General features: G+C 47.3%; 1 protein-coding gene across 1 annotated transcript; it reads right to left on the bottom strand.

Annotated features, from left to right (window-relative positions):
- Positions 1 to 1,368: 1,368 nt before the first annotated feature.
- SNAPC4 (small nuclear RNA activating complex polypeptide 4) lies at positions 1,369 to 20,826 on the bottom strand. The gene is made up of 23 exons (XM_054174320.1): positions 20,488 to 20,826; positions 19,480 to 19,523; positions 18,633 to 18,791; positions 17,971 to 18,096; positions 16,386 to 16,464; positions 15,722 to 15,803; positions 14,518 to 14,622; positions 13,997 to 14,069; positions 13,519 to 13,683; positions 13,139 to 13,286; positions 12,614 to 12,720; positions 12,001 to 12,095; positions 10,986 to 11,080; positions 9,928 to 10,013; positions 8,464 to 8,865; positions 8,030 to 8,119; positions 7,554 to 7,791; positions 7,378 to 7,448; positions 6,958 to 7,056; positions 6,706 to 6,733; positions 3,619 to 5,687; positions 2,239 to 2,369; positions 1,369 to 1,906 (listed from the first exon to the last, which is right to left on the bottom strand). Exons 1-22 carry the CDS (start codon positions 20,681 to 20,683, stop codon positions 2,250 to 2,252), a joined length of 4,677 nt encoding a protein of 1,558 aa, XP_054030295.1. The 5' UTR covers positions 20,684 to 20,826; the 3' UTR covers positions 1,369 to 1,906; positions 2,239 to 2,249.
- Between the last annotated feature and the right edge of the window lie 27 nt (positions 20,827 to 20,853).

Here is a 20,853-nt window from a genome sequence, read left to right as displayed (position 1 = left end):
TTCTATAATGATGCCTCTAATTTTGGATGTCCTTAAGCTTCAAGTATAATTGTGACAACTCAGTATTTTGAGGGAAAGGGATTCAAGTCTTGGCAAAGCAAGGAACATAACCCACGATTCCCAAATTACAGGCTGTGGCTCTAACAGTAATTAAAGGAGCAGCAGAGCAAGCAGCATTGTGATGATGTGAAGCATCAACATCATACCTTTGACTGCCTCCCCGCCTTCCCACAGTCCTAGAACTGGAGCTGCAACAAGAACTCACCAACAGTCTTAAAGCAGACTTGAAAAAGTCTGAGGAACATACACTCTCTGATACCATGGCAGCATGACACATTTTCCCATCAGCTTCCCACTCTCCTCTTTGTTCTGCTTTCTAAGTTTCTGGAGAGTTTCTCCATGTTATCATCAGGAGTGGGGCAGAGATGCTTTAAGCCTCTGCTTCTTGTTAGGCATTACATTAGCTTTAGATTAAAAAGATACAGTACCTCTATTAGCTATGCCCTTGCTGAAGGTAATCAGAATGTCTGCTAATTGACCAATCTAGCCTCAGGAGTTTTTTGTTCTGCAGTGACTGCTCACTTTAATCCTGAAAAAGAGCAAGGACAGCTGCTGCTTATGGTTGCACAAAGTTTTTCCACAAGCTGTGAGATTACAAGGGCATCTCTTGAACAGCATTTGCAAAGGGCAACAACCACCTAGAGCACAGATCACATTCACTACCCACGCCTCATGCCAACAGCCCTGTGGTGAACAGCGCAGAACTGCATGGCAGAGCCTCTGCCACCTCTGAATTTCTTGTGGAAACATTATCTGCACTGGCATATGGAAGAGAGAGCACACTGCAAGAGGAAAGGCACTGCAAAATCCTTCCTTCTGCTCCATACTGTCTTGACACTCAGTTACAGCAACGTTGGTGCTCACTTGTCCCCCTGACCTCAGCTCTGAACTCACAGTGCTCTGAGCTCACCACCACTACACCGTCAGGAAGCTCTGCCAATGCAGTGGGATGAAGCTGTCTGCAGCACTTGCCCACTAGATTTTATCAGCTTTGACTCAGCTAGTCTTGCACCTCTCTGTAAGAGAGAAATTGCTGGGTTATGAGGGAAGAAATAAGTTTTGAAGTGATTTGCTAATGTCTGTATGGGGCAGGCTGTGGAAGGCTCCAAGAATCCAAGCCTAATTCAATGCTGCTATTTTAGCCACATGCATTATTCATTTTCCACACTCTCCCTGCTCTTCAAGCAGCTTGCAAACTTCATTTCTCTCATTAGCAATCCCACTCAGACACACATTTATTAAAAGCACTATTTACCAGGCCCAAAAAAAACCATCCCCAAACCCAAACCACCAACACCCCCAACAGCACACAATTTGTAAGTGAGAAAAATAAAACATCTGTATTTCAACAAATACTCAAGGCTCATTTTGATACAAAATTAAGCTGCTGCTTATTCAGCAGCATCCAGACAGTTAGCTATGGAGCAAAACCACTGTCACAGCACTGAAATAAACCCCCAACAACAAACCCACCCAATGAACAACATATTCTGACTGTGGGTAAACATTGACATAAATAGGGGCTGACTCAAAAAAGGAAATAAATAACCATCGTTGCTGCTTCCCCCACATCTCAGCCACCTTCCTCCAGGGCAGCCATGGCAGGGGCTAGTTTGAAAGAGGTTTGGTCTGTGCCTGAAAGATTTTCCTTCAGCCACTTTTGCTTCACTGTTTGCAGCTTGTCTCAAGGTGCAGACACTTTGTCAGGTGATTGGAAAACCAGTCCAGACATTTCCTTCTCTTCCTCAGCTCTGGCTGGGTCAGTTTGATGGAAGTGTGAAAAGTGAGTAGTGCAAAGAGTCCTCCTAACTGCTGCGTAGGAAGGCAGAGCTCATCCCAGGGACTCCTGTAACAAAGCACAAACAACTCCTGTTAACCACAGCGTTTTCAAGGGGCAGCAGCATGGACCAAAAGGCTGTCAGATGTTGGACCTTCAAGCCTTTGGTGCACACTTTTGTCACACAGACAGCAACTTTCCCTCCCCCTGAGAGTCCAAGTTTTAGGCTTAGTCTATGATTAATGGGTGACTGCAGAACTCTGTCTCCTAAGGGAACAAAATTGAGGTAATTTCAGTCCTTTCCCTAGGGTCATGATTCACTGTCTAAGCTGTACCACAGACAAATGTTTCAGGTTCTCTTCTCAGGCAAGAAAGAGAGGATTCAGTGAGTAGCTACTAACACATTTCCTCCTCAGATCCTCTTCCTTTTCCTGAAGCGAGCACTTCTCCTGATCGGCAGAGCACTGCCATCAGCCACATCAGTGCAGGAGGACAAGGCAGACTGTGCAGCATTCTCTTCAGCTCCCATGCCCTGCAACACAAGCAGAAGCCTATCAACACCATGACTACAAAAGAACCCCTTCAGCCAGCTTTTCATTTTAGAGACCTCAGCAAGATTCCCAAAGCCTTCCATTTACCTTCAAAGTTAAGCATGGGGTGAGATTCTGTTACCATTGTCACAGTGCGCACAGAACACCCTGAAGTTTTCAGAGCTAACCCTCCAGCCAACACTGGCAATTCTTTCTGTTTCTGCTACCAAAGCAGAGCAATTCCTGCAGTAGTTTTCTGTCTGGGCACAACCATTCATTAGAGAGGTCATGTGACACTTTAGTTTCCACTGCTGGAGCCAGACAGTGCCCCAGACAACAGAGGTCAGCACAAAGTTCTGATTCTCACAACACCTACCGCAGCACGAACATTTTACTGGACAGCAGCAGGAGAACCTGGCTATGGTGTTAATAAAAGGAGTGGGAGAGAGTCTGGTGGCAGATGACACAGGACAGAGGCAGGCAGTGAAGAACTGCTGCTGATTCTGGACAGTTCAGACTACACTGAACTTGCTCCAAGTGTAAAAGTCAGAGCTAGAACAAAAGAGAAGTGCTGGCTTCCTATGGGAAAGCTCTGATTTTCTAGGCAGCTCTGCCATCTTTCTGTACAAGCAGCCATTTACCTTGTTTATGCATCTTCATTACTGTTTGATTTGTTTATTTTGGAGCCACAATGACCTGAAATGCAAGGCTGAGCTACACAACCCTCCTGGCATGCTCTGCAGAAACAGTGCTGGCCAGTACTGGCTTTGGCTGAAAAATCAGGGTGGGTTTTAGGCTGGCATGATGGTTTACATTGCTCCTCATGCTCCAGTAATCTCTAGTCATATAAAATAATTTGGGATGAAGACATCAAATGGCAACAGAGGCAAACATAATTCCCTTGGTATTATTTGGAACTAAAGGACACATCTGATGAAAAATAAGGGCCTGATCCCAAAAGCACCAGAGTCCCTGCAGCAGATTCTAAAGTGTAGGAGGAAAGGAGCTTTGATAGCCACTTCCAGGAACTATCATGTCAAGTCTAAAGTGCTACATAAAGCACAGACATTTACCCCTATGAGGACTCAGGGCTCCCAGCTGAGCTTTTCATTTCATCAGCTGCAAAACTGCCTACTCAAAAGGAGCACGTTTCTGCCACACTTCAGAACAGTGGGGGGTTCCCCCTGGGTGCCAGTGCAGCATTTAGCTGGCAGTAACTTTCTGCTTTTAGCCTCTGCACCTCTGCTTTACCTGATTCAGTAAATCAGTGTCTTTGTCTCCAGGCTCATCACCAGCTGTCCCATCTGACTGGTCACCTGTGGATTCATTCCCATCGCTCTCTTCCTCAGACACTTCCTTCTCACTCTGCCACTCTTCTTCATCACTCTCTCTATATTGCTTCCTGCTGGTGGACAGAGTTGTTGTGACTTTTGGAGGAGGCAGAGTTGCTAGCACAGCTGGGAGTGTAAAGGCTGCTAGGAATCTGGCTTTCAGCAGGAGGTAAGCAGGGTTATCGCCAAGCTTCTGCTGCACCAGTTCTGCAATGGCCTGCAAATCCACCCCAGTGCCCTCAGCCTGACTGGCACCAGAAGGCAGAAGATGTGCTGCTTGCTCTTCTAGAGCTGCTTTCTGCAGAAGCAGCTTCGAGAGGGTTTTTAAGTTGCACAGAAAAGGCGGCAGATAGGGCAGCCTGGTTTGCAGTGATGGTACCTGGACACCTTGTTTCCCACTCAGCCACTCCTTCACTAGCCCCTCAGGTTCCAGGGAGATCAGGCTGAAGTCAAGCAGATTCTTTTCTGCACTGGAAGTGGCTGGCTGGGCTGGACCATCAGCAGGCTGTGTGCTCGGAGGTTTGGAGGCAATAGGTCTGTTTTTCACTGCTTGTGCAGCAAGGCCATCAGAGTTCCTGGGGACACTGTTATGGGGAACTGGATCTCCTGGCTGGAGCATGACCCCTTTTGGATTGGAGGTGGTACTGGAGTCTTGGCTCTTTCCCAAACTAGCGAGGCTCGATGCACCTTGGGAATCAGCCCCTTGAGTGCTGGCAGGCAGCTGTGGTTGTGGCAGCAGCACAGCACACAGGCTTGGTGCATCAGCTGGAAGAGCAGTCTGAGCTGCAGAGGAGTCAGAAGCCTTGGAGAAGCCACCTGAACATGCAGGTGCTGCAGAAGAAGCGGTGGCTGTTGTGGCACATGCAGGACTGGCTGAGGTCACAGGCAAGAGAGCTGTGGCACAGTTAGCTGTCCTTGCCAAAGGTACTCCTGCTGCTGACTGGGCACTGGCTGCTTCAGTCTCTGCGCTGCTGGGCTGAGGCAGATCTGCTCCTGCTGGCACAGGAGGCACTGCTGAGCTTGAAACGCTGCCATTGGAAGTCACAGTGGTCTGACATGGACTTCCTACAGCAGCAGCTGGCAGGCCTTGGGGAACACCCACCACAGTTTGTACAGCAGTGGGGAGCAAGGCCTGAGGTGTTACCACCCATGTGAAGGGCAGGAAGCTGTTGGGAATCAAAGGTGAACCAGTCTGGGGAGTCACAATAGCAGGCAGTAGGTTGACTGGTCTCTGCTGTGGTCCATTGCTGCTCAGCTCACAGGTAACTGGTGCAGAAAGAGACAGCTTGCTGGTGCCAGAATCAATGCCAACAGGCACCACTGTAATCTGATGTGGCACAAAAGCTTGGTTTTGCAACACTACTGAAGCTGAGCTACCAGCCAGGACCTGACCGTTGCACCCTCCCTGATTTGGGACCTTCTCTGCTGCAGCTGGATTCACCCCTCCTTCAGGGCTGCTTTCCAAAGCTTGCTCTTGTATTTCCTTACTGGATTGTACTTCTGTTCCTTGCAAGGAACCAGGGTTTTTCCCAGTTTCTGGTACTGATGAGGAATGGTTTTCAAGGACAACAGCAGAAGTTGAACCTGCAACAGAAGTAAATGCTGGCAGTGGAGCTGGTGCACACTGTACCTGGCTATTTGTACAACCAACTGCTGCAGGTTTGCTCCCTGCTTGTGCAGAAGGAATGATCTGCTGTGGTGGGCCCTGGATTATCAGAGGCCCTGAAACCAGCACCTGTGGAGCAACAAATACTGTCCTCTCCATAGCTTTCTTAGCCCGGGATTCCCTGAGCCGCTTCTCCCTCAGCAATTCCGAGACAGTTTTAGGCTTCTGCCTTTGGGCTGGAATTGCTCCCTGTGTGGCAGGAGTGCTGCTTTCAGAGGCAGCAGCTGAAGTCTCCCTCACTTTTAAGGCTACAGGTCTCCTGACAGCATTCCTTGGTATGCCCCTTTGGGAGTTCCTCTGAGTACAAGGTTGTGATGAATTGCCTATGGAAGAAGGGAAACAAGATTAAAGGACTCAGCAGTATTTTCCAAAGCCACTCCTCAGCTATTTAAGTATCAAATACCCTGCATGGGAAGCAGCAAAATTCCTGTTTGTGAGAGTTTCTACAATGCTCTAAGTCTTGATTTAATCAAGTCCAACCCTAACATCCTTCAGGTAATTGATGCAGCAGGCTTGCCACTTGTTCAGTAACGATGGAATTGCCCCTAGAAGTCACACCAGGGCTCGGAATGCACCTTAAGAGTGCACAGGAGGAACTGTCCATGGACACCTTCACACCAGCCAGCATGACAAGGAACTGGGCTTTTGGTTGGAGACAGGCTGAGAGAGCTGGGGCTGCTCAGCCTGGGGAAAAGAAGGCTCCAAGGAGACCTCATAGCAGCCTTCCAGTACCTGAAAGGGGTTACAAGAAAGCTGGGAAGGGACTTTTTACAAGGGCTTGTAGTGATAGGATGAGAAGGAATGGATTGAAGCTTGAGGAGGGAAGATTTAGACTGAAGATTTGAAATAAATTCTTTAAGAGTGAGGGTGGTGAGTCACTGAACAGGTTGCCCAGGAAGGTTGTGGATACCTCCTCCCTGGAGGTGTTCAAGGCCAGGCTGAATGAGGCCTTGAGCAACCTGGGCTGGTGGCAGGTGTCCCTGCCCATGGCAGAGGGGCTGGAACTAGATGATCTTTCAGGTAGCTTCCAACCTAAACCATTCAGTTACTCTATATTCACTACAACCAGCACCTTGCTGGAGAAACATCTAGGAGCAACAGTCTACAGAACTGGTGGCCCAATGCCACTGGTCCCCCAGCCCTTCAGTGTTCTTTCCAGTCCTTACCAAAGGGTAACATGTTTAGCCAATAACTGAAAGATCCAAGAGCTAGGCAAAAGGAGCATGACAAATGCAGTTTTGTTCCACAAGCTCTCCTTCAGTTACACTGGTCATTAACATAATGGTGGAAGAGTTAAGCAAAAGCTCTTGCACATCACAAAACAAATGTTCTGGTAGGTACCTGAAGAAGTCTCCACACTTTGGGAAGCCTGTCAAAAAAATTATATTAAGTTATACTTCTGAGGTATCTGAAGATCATTAAACCAGCACAGATGTGAATTAAACCCACACCTGCCAACACCCCATACAAGTAGCCAGCACTGGATTGTGCTTCTGGGCCAAAACAAAGACTTCCACTGGCCACACAGTTAAAAATCTCTGCTTCACTCAAGCCTTCAGTGGGAAAAGCTTGGAAAGAGGCCATGGACAATACCTGCTGAGGCCTTCTTGTGCTAGCCCGAAGCAGCTCTGCCTGCCTCAGCCTTCTCTCACGGATGATCTTCATGCAGCCGTTGGTATCAATCTGAAAGAGCTGCAAGATGAGAATTGCATTAAGATTTAATTGAGGACAAAAGTGTTCTGGTAGGGCCAGTGACAGTGTGAGATGGATGAGAAAGGCTTCTTCACATGCAAAATTCTGGGGACATGTTTCCATTTCAAGCCCTGCCAGAATTAGATTTTGGATGCAGGACTGATTGAAGAACCATCACCCAAGAGGCAGGAGGTCAGATTAATCCAGCAATTAGAGGACTTGTTTATCAAACAGAGATTTAAGCATCAAATTTCATTTAACCATCAAGCACAGAAATAAAGATCATCACTGTCTGAGAGCAGCTAATGCTGTTAAACCTACCTGAATGAAAAGTGTGAAGAGGGGAGTGCTCACAAGACTGATGGACTTAATCTTCTCTTGAATAGCATCAGCTAGAAAAGGAAATCCAACATCAGGATCAGCTGGGTATTTGCTCAGGGTGTCAGAAAACAGGGACAAAAAGGAGGAGAGTCCTGTCCCTGCTGGGTCACCTCTACCTTTTGTCTGACGAAAAGCCAGCTTCCCAGTTTGCAAGGTGCAAGGCAGGAGCACATTGCCCACCCAAGGTGTCACTGCCATGAGAAGCTTTCTGTCCAGGTTCATCCTCCTCAGCCGCTCTCTCTCTTGCCGAAAAGCCTTCTCTGTGACGTTCTGCAGCCCCTGAGGCTTCTGGCCAGGGGTGCAACCTCCAGATGGCTTTGTTACAATGGCAGGAGGCTTTAGTAACTTTGATTGCTGTGCATGAACAAATACACAATGAAGAGTTCCAGTTAGGAAGGTAATTACTGTAATTTAGTCCCAAGACAAAAATATTCATGGAGGAGTTATGAAATAAATACATGAAAACAATGGACTTGCCCCCTTGAGGCTACAGTGCAGGAAGACTTGTGATTCTGTCAGAAAGCATTTCCCACTAAACATAGCCTGGCAGTGCTCACATCACAAAAGCAGACAAGATAGAAGAGCCACTTACAAGCTTCCTCTGGAAGCACGTGTTGTGTCTCAGTACTCTCCTCACATCCTCCAGGGTAACCCGCAGCACTTGCTTCCCACATCTCGAAGCCTTACAACAAAAGCATACAAGAAAAGATGAGAGAGACACCACAGTTCACTGGACCACACTGCTTTATGAAGATCTGCACAAGCTTTGCCCCTCTGACACTATATGCAGGAAGGAACACTGCTGTCTTCCAGGCAAGGCATGGGGAGGCAGTGCTAGAAATTTCTGCTTAATGTCACAGCTCAGCTGCCAACAGCTCCACCCAATGGCACAGTCAGAAAGCAGCCCAGAGAGGCACAGAAGATTTTGCCATCTCCTCATCACATACTCTCTTTACTGCACTCCCAGGCTGCTCCTGGTCTAAGCTCTAGTCCCACCAAGAACAGACTGAGAATCCCAGGCTTCACCTTGCTCAGGACTTCTGCTGGATTCTTCACAGTGACGTCTGTTGAATGCGGCCGTGCAATGCCCCTCAGGAGGGTGTTTAGCTCTGATGATTTACCAGCAATGCTGCCCTTGTCTCCATCACATGCTGCTCTTGGGACTACACTGCTGCTGCTGCTCTGTGCATCAGCACTTGCAGGAGAGAAAAGGGATGGAGTTTGGTATCTTCCTTTGTTTGACTCCTGTGTATCTGTCCGTGTGGGTACCCACAAATCAATGCTAGGAAAGGCAGGTTTCTCCTCCTTGCTTCTTGTCTCCTCCTCCTCTGAGCTGTCTGATAAGTCCAGTTCAATGTCTTCACTGCTGCTTTCTGAGGAGCTGGAGCTCTCCTCCACGTGCTGGCGTTTTGGTGGCCTGTATTTTTTCTTCTCAAAGGAATCACAGACAAGTTTGAGAATCATAGAATCAACCAGGTTGGAAAAGACCTCAGAGATCAAGTCCAACCTATTACCTAATCCCTAACACCTCCTGACAACTAAACCATGGCTCCAAGTGCCACATCCAAGCCTTTTTTGAACGCTTCCAGGGATGGTGACTCCATCACCATTCTGGGCAGCACATTCCAATGGCCAGTTACTCCTTCTGGGAAGAACTTTCTCCTCACCTCCAGCCTAAACCTCCCCTGGCACAGCTTAAGACTGTGTCCTCTTATTCTGGTGCTGGTTGCCTGAGAGAAGAGACCAACCCCCACCTGTGTATAGCCTCCTTTCAGGGAATTGTAGAGAGCAGTAAGGTCTCCCCTGAGCCTCCTTGTCTCCAGACTAACACCAGTGTTCACCCCTGACTCATCCACCTCTCCAAACAGTAAGTTAAAGTCTCATGGAGCAGTATCCTATCAGTAAGGTGTGGCTTCCAAACAGACAGCTCTGCTTTATTTCTCCTGAGACTAACTACATCCACTGCAGCTGACAACTGGGCTCAGATTTTTATTGGTTTAGACTCTTGTATGCAAAGAAAAACTACAGATAGGGACAAGGCTGTGTTAAGAACTGGTGCAGGAGGAAGTACAAACTAAGTACAGCTGCCTCATCTCGACACATTGAGGCTTTTCACCTAGAGCAGGTGCTTTGCCCATGGGAACAAGACTGTCTGCTTAAGACCACCTAGAAGGTACAGAATTCCTGCAGTGCCTGATACCAAAACTGGGAACTCATGAGGTACCTACATGAAAACCTACATACATCCCATCATAACAGGCACTTCGAAGCAGTCAAGAAATTCTGGATGCTGTACAAGTGTGCAGCAAATCAACTTCAGACCTCCAGGCTGCTTTCACGTATCAAAAACCAGAGCATGAACATCCACACCAAAACACTGTGTGAAATCCCTGCCACTTTGTGTCTTGATTTCACATTTTGGTTGCTTTTAGTTTGGAGAATCCTGATTCTAGACATGGGATTGTGACACTGCAGGATTTGGTACAATACCTTCGAGCCAATCATGAGCTTCCACTTGCTCAGACACTGGGAGCCATTCCGATGTGGCAGTTCAGAAGCTATTTTACTCCAGCGACCTAAAAAGGACGCAGAGCAGAGCACATCTCTGAATGCAACAAGGCCTTGTCAGTGCAGAACATTATTCACACATTAGACCTTTCCCTGTACAAGGCAGTTACTCTGTGAATGGATCTCAAAGCCTTATTACTCATTAGTCGTCTTTGATCAGACTTTGTGCTGCTACACACTCAGCTCAAGTTAGAAACTCCCAGAAAAGGAACCAGTGATTAAAAACTAGAGCAGAGCTACACACTCCCTTGCAGCAGTAAGAGAAGTCTTAGAAGAAAGCTTAAACTGATGTTGAAAAGCTTCTGTTTGTTAAGGGAGGTCGTCTCAGTGTCCTAGGTTAACACAGCCTGCTCTCACAAGCAAGATCCCAGCCCCACGCACACAGGGAAGAGAAAGTAGCACAAAAAAACCCAACCCTGGGTTGAGATAAGGAGTTCAAGGAGATCAAACTATACAATTACTTCAGCAGAAGCAGCAGAAGCCAGCAAGAAAACAGTTCCCCCCCTCCCAGGCACGCAGCAGCCAGCACTGTGGAAAAGCCCAACAGCCCCAAACTGGAAACCAGAAGCAGCAACTGCAACAGGAAGACTCTTGTTACAATTTGAACTTCAAGCCCCCATGGCACTTTGCTTCAGCCAGCACTGAATGACAGCAGCATGGTACTGAACACTTATCAGCAGATTCAACTCAACCCAGGACACTCAGAGGAAATAAGAGAACTCTCACAGGTTCTTTAGAGGGAACTTGCCCCTCTGACACCTTCCAAACACAGCCACACAACTCTTGACCACACAGTCTCTCAGTTAACTTAATATCCAGGCACAGACTGCACACTACAAGGAAGGCTGCAATCATCAGGAGGAAGCAGAGCCTGCTAGTGGCAGCTGCATGGCTTAAAATGAAGGAGGAGAAAAATTAAATGATAATTCTTTAATAACACTTCTCTAAGCTGCTAAAGATCAAGGCACAGAAACACTTACCCAGGCCATGCTTCTGAACCAGTTCAATTAGCTGCTCCTCTTCCTCTAAACTCCACTTGCCTTTCTTCACATCATAGTGCAATGCTTTTAAGTACCTTCAAAATGAGAAAACATTAAAGAGCATTCCCTTCTCCTTGTAAAGCTCCACTCATCACTGCATACTCTGAAGCTGAACAAAACCACCATTCATTTGCAGTCTGTCTTTTGTCTGAAGGGTCCCAGCCCTGCTCCCTTAATTCAACCCAGCCACAATCACTTTGTTCTCCAAAATATCAGGCCAGATGATTAAGAACTACAAGCAGCTGGAGAGCAGGTCACTGAAATTAGGCCATGCTGTACTTGGAGTCTTCTGAAGTTGAGTCCAAGGCTGAAAACTGCTCAGCAGCTCATTATGCTGTTCAGTGACAAGAAGTGACTGTGAAGATCATTTTCACAGATGCACAGACAATACCTGGAGGCCAACCTTCCCTCCCCACAGGCACTTATTCCTGTTTAATGACCCCTTTGCTTTATTTTGCACAACATTCTTCCCAATTTCTGCTAACCCAGAGGCAACTACACTGAGGGAGTAGCACTCCACAGGCAGCAAAGCACATTCTCTGTCAAACTCCCGTTTCACCTCTTTGACTTGTGCAACTACAAATGCAGGGTTACATGGAGGGCCACCAAAATGATCAGGGGGCTGGAGCACCTCTGTTATGAGGACAGGCTGAGGGAGCTAGGGTTGTTGAGCCTGGAGAAGAGAAGGCTCCAGGGAGGCCTAAGAGCAGCCTGTCAGTACCTGAAGGGGGTCTACAGGAAGGAAGGAGAGAGGCTGTTTGCAAAAGCCTGCAGTGATATAATGAAGGACAATGGTTTCAAACTAGAGCAGAGCAGATTTAGAATGGATGCTAGAAACATGTTCTGCACCATGAGGGTGCTGGAACACTTGAAATGAGGCTGGTGTAAGCAAATCAGGTATGTTTATAGAATCAGTGTAACAAAGGTGAAAGCCTGCTGCTCTGAGGGGCCTCACCGATCTCTGCACTGAGCATCGCTCCTCCCCGGCACCTCTGTCCGGATTTTGTACCAGTCACGCTCTCCATACTTCTTCACTGCAGCCAACAGCATCTATGTGGATCAGACAAAGCAGAGGCTGAAATTCTCATCACTCATAATCCTAGCAGGCCTGTGGCAGAAGCAGTTGTATTTGTTTCCACCATGTAGTAAATCTCTCAGAAGAAGTGCTCAGGAGCTTCTAAGCCCTCTAGAGCAGGGTAGATTTAGATGAGGTGTTAGGAAGAAGTTCTTCACCCTAGGGGTGGTGAGACACTGGAACAGGTTGCTCAGGGAGGTGGTGGAAGAACCTATCCCTGGATGTTTTTAAGGCCAGGCTAGATGGGGCTCTGGGTGACTTGATCTAGTGGAGAGTGTCCCTGCCCATGGCAGGGGAGGTTGGAACTAGATGATCTTTGGGGTCCCTTCCAACCCTGACAATTCTGTGATTCTGTAAACTGCCCACCTTGGTCCATTCTACACCCCTTTGTGCCCCTGTTAAGCTCAGATATGTGTAGCCACGGAGCAGCCCAACAGTTTAACCTCCCTACTTCTGCACCCTGCAGTTCAAGGCATCAGAGAAGAGAACTTACAGCATCTTCCTCTGGTGTCCAGGGGCCCTTCTTCAAACTGGGGTCCACGCTCTTTGTCCATCGATAAATCAGCTGAGCAGAATCTCTTCCTTCCATGTAATAAGCAACTAGAAATACAAGGGTGTGTTTCAAAGCCTGTTGCAAGCAGGGTTTCTTCCTTCACATTGTAACTGTGGCATTGTCAAACAGTGGATGGCCACAAACAGCATTTACATCTCAGCCTAAATCCTTCACAATGGTACACAGAAAGAATGGGAAGAGCAAGGCCTACACAACGTGTTGCTGTTCATCGTGGCACTGCCCATGAGACACAATGGCCCAGCAACACACTTCCACCAGCAGAGAACTAGGAAAGGTTTCAGCTCCAGTACACATCTGAGAGGTTCAACATTTGCTGACTCATGGGTGTTACAGGTTTGGATTTGGGACTTTAAATATTTAGTGACTTGGGAGAAGGGAAAAAAAACCCAAACCATCATGGGTGAATGGAAGATAGGAAGACATTTTCACTTGTAGGTCACTTACTTTTCTTGTATGGGATATGACTTCCTACTCTCATCTCTTGAACAAGCTCTAAAAGCATCTGATCTTCACTTCTGGTCCATTCTTTCCTTTTCAGATCTTTGTTATAGACTTGATACTTCTGCAGGCACTGGAAAGGTGTCCTGTTTGTCTTAATACAATGAAAACAGAGCTACTCAGGTCACTGGGGGTTTATGAGGATAGAAAGCAAGAGAGCAAGGCTAAAGTATCAAACTTTTCTGGTATTGTCCTTCAACTCTTCTCAGAAAGGCAACAGCTGACAAGAAATTAACATTAATGTGTCCTCTGAAAATTGACATTAGACACCATGAAGTCAGTCAAGTGACTTCTCACCTCTGGAGCCTGAGCTCAGAAGACCTTACCCCCAGCTCCTGGGCTATTGCCTGCCAGTCCAGGTAACGGTGTTTAGAAGCTATCTTCTTCAGCCTCTGTATTTCCTCCTCAGTCCATTCCTTTTTGTTGATGCTTGGATGCTCCCAGTTTTGCCAAAACTTCCTCAGCTCGTCTGAACTACGTTGTCCATCAAACTAAAAGAAGCAGCAAACACCTGGTTGGTCTTACAGCTGGGACTGAACTTCTGGACAGAAAGGAACACTAAGCCAAGGAATGTATTTTGCATTCCAACTATGTCTTACTGCACTCTGCCAGAATTAAATCAAAGTCAACCTGTGACAGCAAACCTTCAGCACTTCTGTGCTTGCCAGGTTGAGATCACACAACAGTCAGCTTCAAGAAATGCAAGATGGGAATGGTGGATGCAAAACAAACCAGAGCCAGGGAATCCTCAAGAGAGGGGACACAGATAGCAGCAGTAATAAACCAGTTGATCTCCCAACTTACATGGATGTTTGAAATTTTCTCCCAGTCATGCTCATCAAATCTGCTCCCCAACAAGTCACTTTCTGGGAGTTTGCTAAAGCAGAAGGTACAAAGAGAAAGAAAGAACCCCATGAAATGGCTAATTCAGCAGTCACTTTGTCTTGATCTTCCTTCATCTTATTCCTCCCACCTGCTACTGACTTCCAAGCCAGCTGAACACTCGCTGCCTAAAAGCAGCCCAGGCTCTTTAACACACTGACTTTGCCCCAAACTGTATTACTTCTTGAAAGAGTTGCCTACAAGAGAATGCTGGTTCAGCAGAAGCAGCAATCCATGCAGCAGCAAAACACATTGCTCTAGACACATTAAAGAGCAAAAGCTCTGGGGAGATGAGTTTGAAGAGCACTTCATTTTTTTGCAAGTCCACATAAACAAGTGTTCTCCAACATCCTATTTAGAAGGGCTTGAGAAAAGAGAGACTTTTAAAAGGTAAACTATAAGAATAAACTCATTTTCAAGAAGATAAAAGGAAGACATCTCACTTAATTGCCTCTATTTCTTGCTCCACTTCTTTGATTTGCTTTTCCAAGACCTGTTTCTCTGTTTCAGTCTTGACTTTCTCCAGTTTCTGATTCCAGTAACTCATCCTGTTCAAAGACATTGCTATTGTTACTTAACATGACTAGAAGGGAATGAGGTCAGTGGCATCAGAATATACCTGGCAAAGATGATTTCCCCATCAGCATTGTTCTTCCCTTCACATTTATTTCCACACTACACAGAAGTGTTGCTGGTTTAGCTTTTCCCACTCATTATCCTGGTTTTGCCCCTTTAATGCAAATCATCGACCCAGAAGAGGCCTCAGATTAATCATTTTGGTGTTTACAGAGGGAACCAATGGCTGCTGCAACAACAACAAAGCCAGGCCACAGCAGCTCCAGGCAGAGAAAAAACTCTCTCACTGGACACAGCATTATCACAGAACTGCAGAATTGTTTAGGCTGGAAAAGACTTTTTAAGATCTTTTGAGTCCAATCGTTAACCCAGCACTGCCAGGTCATCACTAAACCATGTCCCTCAGCACCACATCTACACAGCTTCTCAATCCCTCCAGGGATGAGGACTCCACCACTTCCCTGAGCAGCCTGTTCCAGGGCTTGACAACCCTTCCAATGAAGAAATTGTTCCTGATGTCCATCCTAAACCTCGCTAAATATCACTATTTCAGCTTCAAGCCCTGTAGGCTATTTTAAGCTCTATCACTGTGTCAGTGGGAAGAAACAGATGGGCAGAGAATGCCACAATACAAACCTAAACATCTCCACTTGCCAGATGCCTGCAAAACAATGATGAAGCAGTTACAGCCCAACCTGAATGCTGTAACCTCTCACTTATGGGCAGAAATTTGCAGGCACCCTTTGGAGCATTGCAGGAACCCTTTGGTTCCACATGCACACACAAATACAGATGTCAAGAGAGAACAGAAGATGCTGCTATCTCCAACAGTATCATCCTCTGCACTGGTGTCCACAGGACAGGGGTGTTCAAGATCACTGCTGTGCTTCACAGAGCAGCTCTCCCAGGCCCAATGCTGACAGTCAAAGTATCTCTGCTATGTTTCATAACCTTAGTGAAGCTCAAACAGTTAACACAAGAGCTCACTGAAGGAAGGTGGAATCTCCCCATATATCCTTCCCTTCCTTCATGTATAACTCCCTCATCAGGAGATTTTTGCACAGTACTTACTTCAGTAACTTTGGCTGAAGCAGGCGCTGCAGGCGGTCACTTACAACTGATTTCAGCAGCAGTGTCTTCTCCCGGCTTTTCCCTAGGCAAAACAAGGCAAGGGAGCATCAGATCAGTGCAAAAACCACTGTCAAAAGAATGAGCCACTGCTTGCAACACCACTATTCAAGCACCCCCCAGGTTTTCAGTACCAGCTCATCTTCATCAGCTACACGATTTTGTTGAGCAAAGCATCCAGGAGAGGGGAGGTAAACTGATCCTCCTCTCCCCCACAATGACTAATGGCAGGTCTGACTTGGGCAAGTTGCAGCCTTGCAAGTTACAAAGAGGTGAAAACAAAGCTCAACACCCATCCAGAGCTGTAAGTGCCCCTTAAACCTCTCTCATCTCAGCACTACCCTTGCACCAGCTCCTTTGGTTTCAGAGTGCTCAGAGCTGTTGTTTAATGATGCATCAAAACAAATGCAAATCATGAATCACTCACTGGATTTACAGAGCATCCCATTTACTCTGAACTATTCTTTGTGTGTGTGTGGAATCAAGTATGAACTATCAGAAATGTTGATGTTTATCAAGTGCAACTGGGAGGGAGGAATTAACAGTATGAATGTATGTGTTTGTTCTAGCTCTTACAGAATGCTGAGCAGCCAATATTGTGACTCACATTTTGCTGAAATCAGTTGCTCAAAAGATTTTATCCCCTGAGCTGCCTTTTCCTTGGTGTCTTCATTGGAAGGAGGGCCCTAGAGAAGGTTAGAAGGGTTAGAAACATTGGAGGAGTCAGACAGGCAGAGAAGTTGATCTTTCTTCTTAGAACTCTAGCGTGGCCTGCTATAGAGAGAGACTGGCAGCTGAAACTTGTGCCAACTGTCACATCCAAACTGCTCAGCTACCCTTTGAAGCACAGGCACCCAGATCATCAGAAGACAAATACATGAAGGAAACAAATACAAACAGATCCTTCAGGCAGGTGAATCTGTCCATGGTTACACAGCAGGCTCAGCTCAGAGCCAGCTCTGCTCACATTAACTGAAGTGGTTGGTTGAAGGAGCATTTTAAATGTGAGGAACACACACACACGATGCACAGAGGTAGCCACTTATGATGTGCTACCAGCTTGAGTAGGATCTAACAGGAAAACTAGCAGTCATTGCTTGCATATTGCATTAATACATGTATGGTAACAGCTGGAAGAGAAGTCATCTCCTTTTGCTAGTGACACTTTAAAAATACATGACAAAAAGCAGCAATAGCTTCCTCAGAAAGCTCTCTTTCAAAGACAATCAGATTTCAGTGAGTACTTTAAACAGCTGCACAGAATCAGACCGTGGAGATGAAGACAAACAATGAAAGTTATGTTGAAAAACAGAATGATCAAGTGCCCCCTAGCTGGAACATCTCTCCTCAGAACTCACCTGCAGATCATAGAATCATAGAATCAATCAGGCTGGAGAAGACCTCAGAGATAAAGTCCAACCTATTACCTAAAACCTAACACCTCCCAACAGCTAAACCATGGCTCCAAGTGCCACATCCAATCCCTTTCTGAACACCTCCAGGGATGGTGACTCCACCACCTCCCTGGGCAGCACATCCCAATGGCCAATTACTCTTTCTGGGAAGAACTTTCTCCTCACCTCCAGCCTAAACCTCCCCTGGCACAGCTTGAGACTGTGTCCTCTTGTTCTGGTGCTGGTTGCGTGAGAGAAGAGACCAACCCCCACCTGGCTACAACCTCCTTTCAGGTAGCTGTACAGAGCAGTAGGGTCTCCCCTGAGCCTCCTCTTCTCCAGGCTAAGCAACCCCAGCTCCCTCAGCCTCTCCTCACAGGGCTGTGCTCCAGACCCCTCCCCAGCCTCGTTGCTCTTCTCTGGACACCTTCAAGTCTCTCAATGTCCTTCTTAAATTGAGGAGCCCAGAACTGGACACAGGACTCAAAGTGTGGCCTAACCACTGCTAAGTACAGGGGCAGATGTCACAGCCAGACATGGAATGAACAAACATTCCCAAAGGAGGGTAAGCAAGCAACAAGTGAGGGGAAAGAAAAAAAAGGAGAGCTGTAACTCAGGAGTGAGTTGGAACTCCCCAGTTACACAGCAGAAAGACAACACAGTTTTAACACAGAACCACAGAAACATTCAGGTTGCAAAAGACCCTCAGGATCACCAAGTCCAACCAATAAACACACTCACAATTTAAATCTATCATTGAGGGACATACCAGGATGCAACTGAGTTATATTTACTTACAATTCCTGTTGTTTTGTCCTTAAAGTAGGGTTTCATAAAATGACCCAAGAATATATTTGCTGGTAGATTTCTACCATCTCCTGCTTTTGCTATCTTTGGACCACTCAGCTCACCCATGAGTTCCTTCTGCAAGACAAGAATGAATTAACCAGTATTAGCATCTCCTTCAAATTCTTCATTGCAGGGAGCAAGTGGCTAAGCCACCACAAACATCCCAGGCAGGGTTCTAAAGAGTCACTGTGTGTGTTAAAGACAGGATTTGGAACTCCCTAAGTTTGTACAAGAACACTGCAGTCAATTAAAACAACAAACAAACAAACACACACAAACCACTAACTTGCTACAATGAGCTAAATGGTGAGCTATCAAATACCCCAGTGGGAGCATTTTTGGTGATAACAAGGCATGGAACCATCAGTCAAACCACATGAAGGGCCAGTCAGTTGACACTGAAGTGCCACAAAGAAAGTGAACCTGGTTCCTGGCCAAGCAAGTGGAGCAGTGGCTGCCCCAGCACATGAGCAAGGGACCATGGCTGCTGCAGCTGATTCCACTGGGAGTAGTGATGGATTAGGAATGTCCTGGAAAGTTTTACTGGGGAAAGTGGCAGATGGCAACCCAGAAAAGCAGAGGAATAAACATTTTACTCCTGTTTCACTCACCTGCTGCTCTCTGTTTTGTGCAATGAGAAGCTCAACCTCCTCAAGCTTCTCCTGGATGACTTCCTGGTACACATGGTTCATCTGCAGACACGTTTCTGGATCCTGTGGCAGGCTACTTTCAGTATCATCATCACTACTGTCATCTTCCCTCTCCATTTCCTTGAAGCAAATAAGGCATTTTAGAGGGGGGGAACTGCTTGCTTTAGAAGCAGGTACCTAAGGCAATTCATTTTGTAACTCAACACTGCCATCACCTTACAAAACTCAGTTCAAAAGATCTGGAGGCTCATAACTGTTTGTCTCCCCCCAGCAGCTGTTCTGAAGACACCCAGAGGCTGTTCCAGGCCTTGCCCAGCTCCCCTTTGCCCTGTTCATTAGTTCAGCCTGCAGCTATTTGACTCCAAACCTTGCCAATGCCAGGTCTTATGCCACCAACTTCAAAACTGTAAGTCAACTGCAAAGAAGCAGCTGCACTGAATTGTCCCCTCATGTACAAACCCAGTGTTCTGCAGGTATGAAGAAAAACAAGATTTATTGATCACAAGCTGATGATTTGTTTCTTATGTGCAATTTCTCAGTGACTTCCTCAGAAGGTGAAGTTTCCAGTGACAGAAAACAACAATCACTAGGACACAGGGCCTCTGGTTTTCACATGAAGTCCCTCTTCCAAGTGAGTTACAAAGTCTTGGGCAGGAATAACTAAACCTCCAGGTCTGCATTAAACCTTCCTGAGCTATGTAGCCAAGTCATAAGCCTGTATTTCCCCAGAAAAGAGTGAAATTCCCCTTCCTCCTGCTCCCTTCCATAGACAAATGAAAAGATGAGCTTAAAAAGAGAAAATGGTTACCATTTCAACAGGAGAATCTGAGTCATCATCTTCACCATCATCATCTGTCAGACAACACAAACACAAAAATGCTGACTGCAGGGAGACTAAAAACAAGTTTCAAACCCAATTAAAGCACACAGAATAAAGCACAGGAGCATCCCAGGCATGACCATTAGAGTTTTCTTCATACTGCCAACACTGGCAAGTAAAAATGAGATTTAGCTACACTCTGTGCATGCACTTCGTTGTTGTTGTAGGGAAGGCAAAAAAGAGCAGCCCCTGCTAACTGCAGATCAATGCAACTACATCTTGGTCTTTCACATCAAGACAAATTACAGGCTCCAGAGAGTGCAGCTTGGTAAATATTTTAACCCAGCAGAACCCAGGAACTTTGTAAGCACCTAACTGCCCTTCCACCCTCTTCAGCAATATTTGGTTTTCCATTCAGTGTGGCTACAGATTTCTAACGTGTTATTCAGACTTGCATGGCCAACACGCAGCTAAATGTTTGTGACAGCAACCACAGGCAGAGAACCTGAACTATTACCACCTCCTCTTCGCTTTGAAATAAATTAATGTTAGGAGACACAGGCAGGCTGCGAAAGGGAGCGGCTCCCACAGCAGAATTTGTGGTGTTCGTTCAAACCGCGTGGAAAAAGCTATTTGGGGAGCTGCTACGTTTCGTGAGTCAGCTCCTTGCCACCTGCCCTGACTAGAAACCTCCATCAGGAGGCGTGACAGCTCTCTCTGCCTTCCCGCTAGCTTCCCGTGGGTTTCATAACGAAAATACGCCAAACGCCGGTGCAGGACGCTTCTCCCGCTTGCCAAGGAAGCCCTGGGAAGATGCCGCGCCTCAGGTCCGCCGGAATTCCTTCCCAGCACCGCCTGTGCGCAGCGACTGGCACGAACGGCGGGCTTAACACGAAAGCGACGCGAGCCTCTCCCCGCCACGCCAGACGAGTCTCGAAGGCCAGAGCAGAAGCACCGGAGAAGGTGAGAGACGGGCGAGCCCGCGCCGCACCGTACCCGTGCCGGAGCTGAGGCTGGAGTCGGACACGGCCATCTCGATGTTAGCCCCGCCGGGCTCCAGGCTCCGTTCCAGCTCCTCGATCTCCCGACGGATCTTCTCCCGCTCCGCATTCAGGTCGAGGGCGGCGGGGGACAGCGCGGCCTCCATGGCGGGCGGGCAGCGGGCCCCGGGCGGGCCCGTCCAGCGGGACATGGCAGGACCGCGGGCTCAGGACCTCGGCCTGGGCCGCGCAGCCCGCCGCTGGGGCCCGCCCCTCTCCCCCCGTTCAATCACTGCCGGGCTCCGTCCCTCCCTCAGTCCAATCACTGAGGAGTTCAGCCCTTTCCTCCGTCCAATCACTGCCGCTCTTCGATACTCCTTCC

This window comes from Dryobates pubescens, chromosome 29 (genome assembly GCF_014839835.1).
Source record: "Dryobates pubescens isolate bDryPub1 chromosome 29, bDryPub1.pri, whole genome shotgun sequence".
Classification (NCBI taxonomy): domain Eukaryota; kingdom Metazoa; phylum Chordata; class Aves; order Piciformes; family Picidae; genus Dryobates; species Dryobates pubescens.
Note: the sequence above shows the minus strand (reverse complement) of the source record. Positions and strands in the feature narration are given on the sequence as shown.